The 13,076-nt window shown below is 34.9% G+C and overlaps 1 protein-coding gene across 1 annotated transcript; it reads right to left on the bottom strand.

Moving 5' to 3' along the window:
* Positions 1-328: 328 nt before the first annotated feature.
* LOC100733964 (vomeronasal type-2 receptor 116-like) lies at positions 329-12,235 on the bottom strand. Its single transcript, XM_063229120.1, has 6 exons — positions 12,213-12,235; positions 11,330-11,618; positions 10,143-10,949; positions 5,890-6,117; positions 5,417-5,540; positions 329-1,257 (listed from the first exon to the last, which is right to left on the bottom strand). Exons 1-6 carry the CDS (start codon positions 12,233-12,235, stop codon positions 329-331), a joined length of 2,400 nt encoding a protein of 799 aa, XP_063085190.1.
* Between the last annotated feature and the right edge of the window lie 841 nt (positions 12,236-13,076).

Here is a 13,076-nt window from a genome sequence, read left to right as displayed (position 1 = left end):
TGAAATGTTGTGATCTTCTGACAAAGACTTCCACATTAACAGTGAATGAAAATTGAGCAGTACAAGTGTTGTTCAAAATAAAGTTGAGAAACTAAATCAAAGTTAAGTACAGCTAAAATGGTTTATTACAGATTTGAAGATAAAAAAATTTAGACTGAGATTCAAAGTAAAATGATAATTTTTAAAAGTTATGGATATGTAGTGTATTACAGAAACAAACAAGTCCATTAATAAATGAAGTCAATCAGATATTGTAATATGATATGTAAATGAACAAGTAGAAGAAAATTACTCCAGAGACAGGATGTATTTTATGAAAAAAATTGTTTTAGCTATAAAAATTTTTCTTCCTACCTGAATGAATCTTACCTCTGAATCCATGCAGAGAATTTCTCTCTGGCCTTAACAAAATAATGTAGCACTTGGGGGCAAAGATGAAGCCCAGAAGCCCTGCACTGGAGACCAAGATGGAGAAGATCTCCATGGCCACCATCACCTTCCCCTTGCTACTGTGGTACACAGGGAGGAAGGTGACCCACACACTGCAAAACACAAGCATGCTGAACGTCAGGAACTTGGCTTCATTGAAGGTGTCAGGCAGGTTCTTGGCCAGGAAAGCAACTGTGAAGCTGAGAAGGGCCAGGGAGCCTAGGTATCCCAGGACACAGTAGAAGGCAGTGAGGGAGCCCTTGTTGCACACAATGATGATGTGGCCATGTTCAGAGTGTGCATCTGTATCAAGGTAAGGTGGATTTGTCCCCATCCAGATGCCACAGAGAGTGAGTTGGACCAGGGTGCAGATGGGGATGATATAGTTTGGTGCACCTGATACTAGCAAATGCCTCATCCTTCTGCCAGGAGCAGTGATCTTAAAGGCCAGCACCACAGTAATGGTTTTTGTCAAGACAGTGGAAACAGCCACTGTGAAGACAATTGCAAATGTGGTCTGCTGAAGGATGCAGGTGGCCGTGTTAGGACGGCCAATGAAGAGCAAGGAGCAAAGGAAGCAGAAGGTGAGGGAGATGAGCAGGGTGTAGCTGAGAGCCCGGTTATTTGCCTTCACAATGGGAGTGTCTTGGTGCTTCACAAAGAGCCCAAGGACAGCAGCTGTGAGAAGAGTGAGACTCAGGGCTGTGCCAGTAAGAATCTTCCCCATGAGGTCTTCATGAGCCAGGAAAATTACAGACTTTTGGAGACAGTGATCTTGCTGTATTGTGGCATACTGGTCATCAGGACACTTCACACACTGCTCCATATCTACTAAGAAATTCAAATTGTCTTTAATTCAAGTTCAGTAATTATCTTACGTTTACTCACCAATTCACATGAATTTACAGTATAATGACACAGTTATACATGCAAGGACAATTATACAAACAGTAAAGGAGCTGTGACAAAATATAAAACTTATGGACATGTTATAGTAAATTGAAAATGAAATAGCCTATTCCTAATATTCCTGCTTCCTCGCTCATAGCACCCTGTTAAATTCCATCAAAGTTGACTGTCTTGGTCCAGCTATTTTTATTCTGATACTGCATTAGTTTAATGTTGCTTTATCTGCAATAATAGGAATTCTTGAGCCAGACTGTCTTTTTATGTTTTTGTTTCTTTGTTTTTATTCAAATTAGTTTCTACTTTTAGACCTTTTTATTGAATTCAGAACTGTTTTACTGAGGTACATCCTCACCTCTTTTAAATTTTTTTAAATTTTGAAACACAAACAAATACTGTTTGAGTCCATATTCATATGTGAAATTAATCAGAGTCACACGTGTAAACATCTTATTGTCTTCCTAGTGTAAGAAATTGAAAAAATAAGTATGACTCAAAATAGATATTGTGAAGTGGATAAAAACAGCTCAAAAGTAAAGAACTACTAAAATATTTAAAGAATAAAAGAAGGAAGGGAAAAGGAAAAATATTTTATGTGTATACAAAAGATTGCTAAGATCATTATACTATTGATTTTTCTTTGTTTATTGAAGAGAGTGATTTGTCCTTATATTATTGGATCAATTACATGTCTGTGTCATGAAGTGTCTGCAATTATATTGATAACTATGAAATATATTAACCATTGTCAATTTATTATCTTATTTGTAAAATTCTGTACCTTTATTTTTATGATTTTGTTCTCCTTAAAATAAAATTTTAAAACTTTGAAATACAGTTCTGTTAATTCACAATATTGCACCAGCTACTCTCAAGTTTGTGATCCTTTGCCTCAGCCTCCTAGAGAGTTGGTGTACAAGGTCTGCATTAATAGGATCAGATTTTCATTTGATTTTATAGACTCTAAACAGAAGGCTACAATACAGTATCTCCCTGTGGATATTGCTTCTTTATTGATAGTTCTATATTTTAACAAAATATGAATTGTGAATATTTATGGCAAACCTCTCCAACTATATATTTATCTTCTTAATTTAGTAAATGTTTACACGTAGTTGAAAACCATGGAATGTATTTCAACTTTGTTATATTTTCTTCATTCATTTATATAATTTCTCTTTTCACAGAAGCAATATACTAAATTATATTTCATAGACTGACTTTGATCATGGATTCTCTCCTTGGAATAAAGACCCATCTTGAAATAGAATATGCAAATGTATTGCACCAAGAAAAGAACCCCATAGACTTAGATTCTTACAGTAACATCATAAGTTGTGAGAAACATAATGTAGCTTTTCTCCATTTTTAAAAATAATACAGGGTACATATTTAGAGTGTGTTACATATATTCACTGTGGGGAATTCATATAGATGTAACTTCTTGCTTTTCCCCTCTTCAATCTCCTTTTATTGTACCATTATCTGATGTATTATTCAGTTATCTCATAAAAACTTATAGAGTTAATTGTAGTTTATGAATATTGACAGCCAGACTAACAGGCCACAAACATATAAAACATACACAATTATATTAAATCAAGGAACACTTTTTGATATATTAGCTACCCAATATAAAATAACATTATATAACTTTTTCTTATTCATTATTTTTATTTGTATATTGAGTTTTTATATGAATGAAATTGCATAATTTTTATGTTCATGTGTCAAATTTACTTGACAAATTTATAATCTCAAGCTGCATTCATTTTCCTACAAACTCAAGTTTACCTTTCTTTGTGTCAGCGTATGACTGGCTTGTGTATAATTACTGCATTCTCTTTAGCTTCCCTTTTAACATAAAAGATTGTCTCACTTTTCACTTTCTGTGAAGGGATATAAGCAAATCAGTATGATTTGTGATTGAATGTGTTAGTTTGTTCATTGGTGGTAAATTTTTGTTTGTTTTTTATTTTGAATTCTTATGGCAATTATTTTTATTTCATAGTTTCTTCTCATTATTTTTATGAACTATTGGATATCAATGTGCTATATTCAGATTAAAATGCAAATATATATAATATAAAATATGCATTCATCCCTAACAGTCTTAGCTTTGATTCACAAGATTTAATGCCATATATTTAAGTACAGATATTGTTAATTTGTATTTGAATCTATTATATATTAAATAAATTATTGAAAATTGTTAATCATAACCCAGAAGTATATACAAATTTATATTGTTGAACACGTGGTTCTCTGTATTTCCATGAAAAAAATGAAAGAAAAGTACCAAATCTTCAAACTTCACAAAGAATATGAACCCAAATTATACTATGTGGACATTGCACACTGTATATAGAATATGGTATACTATAAAATATGTCATCAGTCAATATACTACATAGCATATGTCAAACTATAATAATTGTAATAATATGTTAATTAGTTGGAAAATCAATACACGTGTCAGCCATTAAATCAAGCTAGAGAATATCGTTAGAAGAGTAATTCTACCAGATAATGATTTAGCATCATTTCACCTCTTTAAAAAGTCATACGTATGTAAAATTTTTCATTATTGGAACTGTATGAATTTTCTATACAGTCTTTCAATATTCACCTTCATAGTTTCTGTGTTTTAAGGTCACAGAATTACACTCTCAGATGTTAAATGTTACACAAACAAAAACTGTTCTTTTACACTACTTCTACTATTCCAAATAGGAATTTATGCCACTCAACTTTTAGATTTAGTACTGAATGCATCAATTCCTCATCTCTAGCACGGAACACCCAACATGCAAAATTTAGTACAGTTTTATTTTGGCTCAGGTTTTCAGTCCATCTTCAGTGGCCAAAAGGCATGGAAGAAAGATCAGGGCAGGATACCTGTTGGAATGCAAAGCAGAGAAACAGAGAGACAGAGGGAGAGAGACAGACAGACAGAGAGACAGACAGACAAAGACAGAGACAGAGGAAAAAAAAGAGGAGGAGGGAGGGAGTAGTCTATAATGTAGGTGCTCATCCAGTTCACATGCACAGAGAACCATCTCTTGTGATCAGAACCCCTCCTAACACCACTTTAAGCTTTGGATCATCACTGAGTTAAATCTTGACTATAGCACTGGCATGATCCAAAGGTACTCAGTACACTTGACCACTTGGGGCGTAATTTGTGAAAACCTAGAACAAATATTAATGCTACAACCTCTGTGAAAATGTCTGGAATTTTCCCTCAACTATAGATACAATCATCTGTTAAATCCCTAGGATTAAATGCATATCACCCTCCAGATCTGTGGCAGATCTATGATTCATGATGTGTGTGATGTGCCTTATTGACATGTAACTTTAGGGACAGCAGGGAGACCATGCTGGTAAGTTATGTTATACTATGCTAGGATAACATAGTTATACTATTCTATGTATGTTGTATACCAAAGATAACTCTCCTAATGTCAAACAATCTCACTGAGCACCTGATTACTAACAAAAGCAGTGCTATGTCCTGCAGAATAAGGATATGGTGGATCTTCATCTCCAGTGTAAAGAAAATGTGGTGTCATGTGCATAGCTGTTGTTTAATAATGGCATGTGTTAAGCTTTATGGTGAGGATGCAACTCAGAGAGTAAGGAGAGGGAGAAAGGGGTTCTAGAGAGAAAAATATCTTCTCAGCCTACAAAGCACAACATTTGTGTGCCTTAATGTGATCTACTTGGTAACCTGAGACAAGCTGGAGAAAATTCACAAACTTTTTCTCAAAATAACAAATGAAAAGACATGGAGATACAGCTCAGAGTGAAAGCACCTCTTCTTTGAAACTTCACTAATATAAAAAGGAAAAGAGTATAAAAAAGAAAATAGGAAGGGAATCTATGTGTATGTATCGTGCAAGGGACAGAGAATATGTCTTTAAAGAGATAACAGTGCTGATTTGAAGAAGTAAATTTCATGTTATGAAAGAAAGAATTTTGTAATCATTGTCCTGTACAAGATTTTTTTTCCATTTCCTGGATGCATGAGGAGAATGCAAATGAACATGGAGAATTTCTACATAAGATACATGCTCACCAGTGTCATTGGTGATCTCATTCTCTGGACAAGGGATGCAATCAAAACAACAGGCAGGTTTTCCCTCTTGAGAGGATTTCCTGAATCCAGGATGACAACTATCACTGCACACAGAGAGAGGCATCTGAGGAAAAATATATGTTGGTGAATTTTTGGAATTTTTCCTCTCCTTCAGAGCTTGAGAATAACATAAATTCTATATATACATAAATAATATTATATGTATGTGTGTGTACGTGAGTGTATATATGCCATATTTAGCAACATGAAACACAAATAATTACAATTTATAGCTAAGTAAATGTGTTCCTTTCCTATTGTTGTAAAGTTAATTAGAAATTTGATAAAATTGAAAATTATGATTTTTAATTACCATAATTTCCCACTTCATGAGCAAAATTTGGTATAGAAAGTCTACAGCAATATTTTATTGGTTACTTGTTACTAAAAATTTATTATTATGTCTAATGTACCTCTGCATTTTCTGTGGCCCACTCGATCTTTTCATCAGATAAAGACAATTGTTGGCCATGTGGAACATGTGGAGTAAATGTTCCCAATTTGACTTTAAGTCTAAGACCTTCTGGAAAATTCCAAAAGTTTAGAATATCGTAGTTTATATCCTCTTTTCTTCTGTCATTCAGACTTACATGGTCTCCAGCAGGATTGTTAAACTGAGTATTCTTCAGAAAGGAGTGAAGCTAAAAGAGACATCATAATCTTGTGAAAATGGCTTCATATTTAAGAGAAAAATGAATTAGATAATGCTCAATCTTTATTTCACAAGCAATATTTACACTAGTATTTAATAAGGAAAAATGAAGTCTTTTGAAACAGAAAATATCACACATTTCATAAAACATCAGTCAACCAACCTTAGGGGAAAAATTTCCAACCATATTTAAAATTTTTATGGGTGTTAGAACAATTAGTATGAGATGTTTTATTAATTTTTTCTATGATCCCCCTACATGTGATTGTAAATGAAATTATTACTGGGGCGAATTCCTCGGCCCAGAACACCTGGGAGCCCTCCAGCACAACTGCCACTGCAGGCCCACCCCTTGGCCTGCATGCCTGGGTTGCCTAGGACCAACACCACAGGCCCACCGCTCCACCTGGAACACCTGGGCCACCTCTGGAACAATTGAGTCAACTTGGACCACTGCCACAGGCCCATGCCTTTGGCCCAGAACACCAGGGATGTCCCCACTTTAGGATGCTGCCATATGTTCCCCCAGTGGCCCAGCACACCTGGGATGCCCCTTGGAGAGCTACCCCACCTCATGGACCTAGTACTGCAATTGATATTTGGATCCAACATCTTCCAGAACCTTGGACTACAGTGGATTACCATGCTGTTTGGATGGGAGACTCAGGAACCCCTCACCCAAACAGAAGACCTCAGCAATGTCCAGTCAGTATGGTGAACTTGTACCTAAAATAGAGGTCTGCAGTGGGTAAATAGGAGCAGAAGTGAAGCTCACTTCAGCTGTAAGACCTTAGAGAACCTGGCAAGAGAGTGAGTAATCCCCTTCTCCACACAGAGGACATCAGGCAGATTAAGGAGTGTATAAATAACATCTCCCCCAACTTGGAGAAAATTCAAAGAGCTTATGAGACACCCCATGACACAGTAGGGCCTATAGACAGGGAGATCTGGTGACCTGCAACAACCTGAAGACATAGAAAAAGCAGGAACTAAGTGTTGACCTAAATCAATACTTTTAGGCTAGTTAGCCCAGGAAGAATATAGGACTTACCCATAGGCCCTACAGAAGGAATTCAGGTGACTGGCTCTCCTCTTCATTGTGGTTCAAAGCAATTAGTCAAACACCAGCCACACAGCAGGACCCTAAAATTCACACTCTGGACAGTTGAGACAGTTGAGTTTGAAAGACCAAATATTTACCCAAAAGGAAATTAGGAAACGGACAGATTTCTGGAAACATACAAACTACCAAAGCTCAATCAAGAAGATATAGCAACTTAGAATGACCCAATATCAACTACTGAAATTGAAGATGTGATTTTAAAAGCACCAACAAAGAAAAGCCCAGGTCCTGATGGATTTACAGATGAATTCTATGAGAAATTTAGAGATGATTTAAAACCAATAGTCCTTAAACTCTTCAATGAAACTGAAAGTGAAGCAGTCTTCTCTAACTCAGTCTTGAAGGCAAGTGTCACTCTGATAGCAAAACCAGGGAAAGACGCAACAAAAAGTATAACTATAGACCAATCTCAATTATGAACATTGATGCAAAGATTCTCAATAGAATATTGGCAAATATAATGCAGCAAATCATCAAGAAGATTATACATCATGATGAAGTGGGGTTTATTCCACGAATGCAGGAATGGTTCAACATATCCAAACCAATGTCTAAAACACCACACCAACAGAGCCAAAAATAAATATTATATGATTATCACAATAGACACAGAAAAAGTTTTCAATAAAGTCTAACACCTTTTCATGATAAAAACTACAGAAAATCAGAATAAATAGTAAGTACCTCAATCTCATAAAGGACATCTATGACAAATCAACAGCCAACGTTACAGTAGATGAACAAAAACTAAAAGCCTTCACTCTAAAATCAGGAATAAGACAAGGATTCCCACTATCACCACTCCTGTTCAACATAGTTCTGGAAATATTAACCAGAGCAATCAGACAATAGGCAGAAATAAAAGGAATAAAAATAAGAAGAGAAGAAGTTAAATTATCATTATTTGCAAGATGACATGATACTCTACATAGAAGACCCCAAAAACTCCATTAAAAGACTACTACAGGTAATAAACAAAAACAGCAGCATAGGTGGATACAAAGTCACCACTCAAAAAACAAACACACAAACTCCATGGAGACAAATTATGGAAATATTAACTTTCACAATATCATCTAAAAAATTAAATACATAGGAATCAACCTAACTTACAATGCAAAATATCTATATGTTGAAAATTATACTATTCTAAAAAAAGATTGAAGAGAATATTAGAGAATGAAAGGATATTCTTTGCTCTTTGTTAGGAAGAATTAACATTGTGAAAATGGCTTTACTCCCAAAACTGTTACACAGATTCAATGCATTCCCAATCAAAATATCATTAACGTACTTACCAATCCAGAGAAAATACTTTTAAAATTCATTTGGAAACAGAAGAAATATAGAATAGCAAATGTGATTCTGAGCAACAAGGGCAAGACAGGAAGCATCTCAATTCCTGACTTGAAAATATACTACAAAGCCTCAGTGATAAAATCAGCATTATTTGATTGAACAGGATTCAAAGATCTTCTCCAAAAAAGGGCATTGGAGATGAATAGACAGTTCTCAGATGAACATACACAAATGGCAAATAAATATATGAAGAAATGTTCACAATCACTGTTGATTCACAAAATGCAAATTAAAATAGTATTGAGATTTCATCTCATCAAGAAAAGAATGGCCACCATCAAGAAGTCAACTGATAATAAATATTGGCGTGGATACAGGGAAAAAGGAACACTTCTTCAGTTTTGGTGGGAGTGCACAATTGTGCAACCACTGTGGAAAGCAGTATGGAGATTCCTCAAAAAACTAGGATTGGAAGTTTCATTCAGTCCAGCTATTCCATTCCTGAGCATTTTCCCTGAAAAACTGAGGCCATATCACGGTGATATATGTGCTCCCATGTTCATAGGAGCACAATTTGTGATTGCTAAATCTTGGAAACAACTAAAATGGCCATAACTGCAGAGTGGATGAAAAAAAACTGTGGTATTTTTATACAATGTAATACTACTCAGCTATAAAAGATGACGATATTGAGGCCTTTATAGATAAATGAAGGCAAATTGAGAATATCCTCATTAGTGAAATAATGAAGATTCATATTGGTAAATGTTGCATTGCCTCTCTAGTGTAAAAAATAATAAAAATGGACAGAATGATGGGATCCAAAATTTATAATAGATATTGTAAAATGAAAGGGAAGAAAAGTGTTCTAAAGGAAAAAATGGAATGTGTAGTGTATAAGATAGATGACCATATTACTAAATTTCTTTTAGATCATTGAACAGAAGGGTTTGCACTGTCAATGTTTGAATGGATAACCACTTTTTATGCTTTAATTTTGTAACTTTAATAACTATTTTTAGAATGACAATATGTAATGCATCAACCAGTGATTTTATGATGTTATTTTTTTAAATTCTGTATTATTCTAAATTTTTCCTCTTTCTATTTTGGTTTTTAAATTTTCTTTTCCTTCTCTCTTTAAATAAAAAATTGGTAAAAAGAAATTACTAAGAAAAAAGAATAGAGCATGAAGTGATAAATTTAATATAACTAGTTAAATTAATATATCTAGATGTTAGCACTGTTTAAATTCATGAATGACAAGGTCTTCTGTTGCCTCTTGAGTTTATAAAATATTTGGAGTTTATAATAAATATATTATCTGTTTGCCCATTGGCATAATTGAGAGAAAAGTAAGGAACTTGTCTTACATTGAGTTTTTCAATATCAGGGCTCTTTCACCACATCACCATTTCCACTGAACTGAAGATTTAACTCCTTAATAACGAACTGGTATATAGCTACTTGTACTTTTGAATGAAGTATTTTAACTCCTGTGATGCAAAACAAATGTAATAACTTAAGGCACCTTGATTATATTGCAAACAATTACAATAAATATTAAATAAATGAATAAAAAGATAATTCACCTGCCAGGGGGAAGACACCATCACTTCTTTCTTTCCTAGTGGAGGCCATTGTGCTTGTTGATGGAGCATCTCATGGAGGGCATGGGCCACAGCATACACAGCATTGTACACATTGTGACTCCAATCAGTCATAGTTGTGTCAAAGTGATTCACAGGCAGCCATGCCAGAGAGGCATTGGGTGTGCAGTCTTTCAGTGAACAGTCAGCATCAGAGAATGAACAGTGGAAATTATTGAACCAGAACATAGTAAGATAAAAGTCTTCTGGGTATTTGGAAGGGTTGACTTCTTGGACAAAGGTTTTGAAACCAGAAATTTCTTCATGGTGGTTGGAAAAAATGAAAGTCCCATGGAATGAATTAAGGATGAAATTTTTCCCTGTCATGTCAGCATGCCATTGTGAGTTTGTCACCCAGATTTTCCCAGTAAGTAAGTGTTGCTCTATGTTATAGTCTACATCACTTAAAATATCGGTGTCATAGTAAAGGATCACCACACTCACTTGTGATGTTTCTTTGGTCAGAATAACATATTCCTTTGATAGTGCCATATACGATACAATAGGAGTTGATGCTATTTTCACAAATGCTACACAGACTTTGTTCCTGTCCATCTCTCCTGTCAAATCAGACATAAACTGAAGTCCTTTGTGACCCTCTGTGATGACCAGTCCCACCCAGGTCCATCTGAAATGAAGCAGCAAGGAAACCATAGCAAGGGCCAGAGATGTGTCCCTGGGAGCTGCCTGATATAAAGAAGGAAACTGTCCATTGTCTCTTAGCACAGGATCAAAAGACCCAAATGTAACCTACAAGAAAAGAAAATTGGAAGTAATATCAGTAAGAGGGCTGACATAAAGTACAACCTCAGGCCTAGAGAATAAATAACAGCAGGAAGATATAGAAGGACATAGCATTCATCCAGTTTCAAATATATCCCTTTGGAAAAACTTTTTAGAAAATAACTGATCAACAAAAATCTTAGGAAATACTTTTGATTTCTTTTCTCTGTTTTTGCTGTAGGCAAGAAAAGTATAAGAATTCCACAGTGTCTTTATATTTGTGCATTGAAATCACACACTCGTAAAGGTGTATTTTAACCAAGATTCTTTTTCCAGTCTCTTTAAGCACCAAAGAATGTCACCAACTAAGATGTGGTTTAATCTTTCCCTGTCTCACTCATCCTCACCTGTGGAAACTTGTAGAGCTCCAGCAGGGTTCCAACTTGAGTAGATGTTGCCCACGAATTTCCTGTTAACACTGCGACAGACCTATTCTCTCTCCTACAGGAGTAATTAGGGATGTCTTTCTGTCCTGTGAGCAAAGTGAGGGAACTCTCCAACACCCTCCAGTGACTGTACAGGTAATTATGGAACTCATAACCCAGAGATATGTTGGGTAAAAGATGAGGATTCTTGTTGATTTCTTCTATAGCAAATATGAATGCTAGAACATTCTGGTAACTGTTGGGCAAATGCCTGCATAAAGAGTGCAGAGATCTTTGTAGTAAGGAGATTTAACCTATGGTTATATTGCAGTTCAATAAAATAGCATTTATGAACTGAATGCTCATGTTTCTCCAGCATATTCATGGTATATGAACTGAGGCATAAATGTGAGATTGTTAATGGTTTCACCTTTGGCATGTAATTAAGGTTAGAAGAGAATTCGGGTAAAGATTTCAAATTACTAAGGTACCTGCCTCAAGATTTCAGAACAATTGCTTCATTGACCAATTGAATGACTATTCACTGGATTGAATGTAACTGACAAGCTAGATGTCAAATGATTTGTATTTCCTGATTCATAGCTGTTAAATATGAATAATTATTGTTTTAAATACTCAGTTGTTAGTACAATTTTATAAGGTAGGCAGAAAAATTTTGCTATCCAGTACAATATCACTTATGAACTAAATGCTCATGTTCCTCCCACAAATCCATATTATATGAACTGAAGCATTTAATGTGACATTGTTAGTGGTTTCATTTTTGGGATGTAATTAAGCTTAGAAGAGAATTGAAGGGAGGATTTTGAATTGCTAATGTAACCATCTTGGAAGACTTCAGGACAATTGCTTCATTGAGCAGTTCATTGGAGTATTCATTGGATTGAATGTAACTGATAAGCTAAAAGGTGAAGATTTTTATTTTCTGAGCCATAGCTGTTAAATTATAATTATTGTTTTAATAATATTGTTTTAATAACATGAATAATTATTGTTTTAATAACATGGTTAATAGTTGATAGCATGATATTATAAACTAGGCAGAATTCAGGCAAAGTCCAAAATAAGGTTAAATAACAAGGGAGGTAATTCAATATTTGGAAGAAATGGCCCTCATGAAGTCTTAGATTTTATAGTTAAACAGCACATAATTAAAAAATCCATGTTATGACACTGATACATAAGTAATCAGAAATACCAAGAAAGAGTGAAATAATGTTAAATGAAAAACCTGTGGCACATCAAGAGCCATGTCTTTAGGATGATTATTGTGCAGAAAAAGGCTGATTTTGAGTTGACAAAATTTCTGCCGCATCCATGTTTGGCACTTGCAATCCAGAGCAACAAGGACAAGGATGTGGCCATCTCACCCCCTGTGGTATACAATTTATACCACAAAACTCCAGTGATAAACAGCCTTGTATGGGCAAAACCAGACTTAAATATTAATGAAACAGAAGAGAAGATGCAGAAAAAGGTTGAGGATCACTCAGCTGTGGTATCTTTGTCAGAGATTAAACTCCTTCTCTTGATGAAATACAGTCTCTTGCCAGGGATTTATCTCAGTAGCACAGGTTCCGGCTTGGCAAGCACAATGCTGTGAATTCAACGACTGGTACAAATTAAACAAAGAAAGCAAAAAACAACGGGAGAAAGAAAGAAAAACATAAAAAAGGAAACAATATAGCCTCTTTAATAACTGATTTTG

The sequence above is a fragment of the Cavia porcellus genome, unplaced genomic scaffold (assembly GCF_034190915.1).
Source record: "Cavia porcellus strain 051 isolate PalLab524CR breed Dunkin Hartley unplaced genomic scaffold, mCavPor4.1 scaffold_17, whole genome shotgun sequence".
In the NCBI taxonomy this organism is placed as follows: Eukaryota; Metazoa; Chordata; class Mammalia; order Rodentia; family Caviidae; genus Cavia; species Cavia porcellus.
This window is presented reverse-complemented; position numbering and strand designations above follow the sequence as displayed.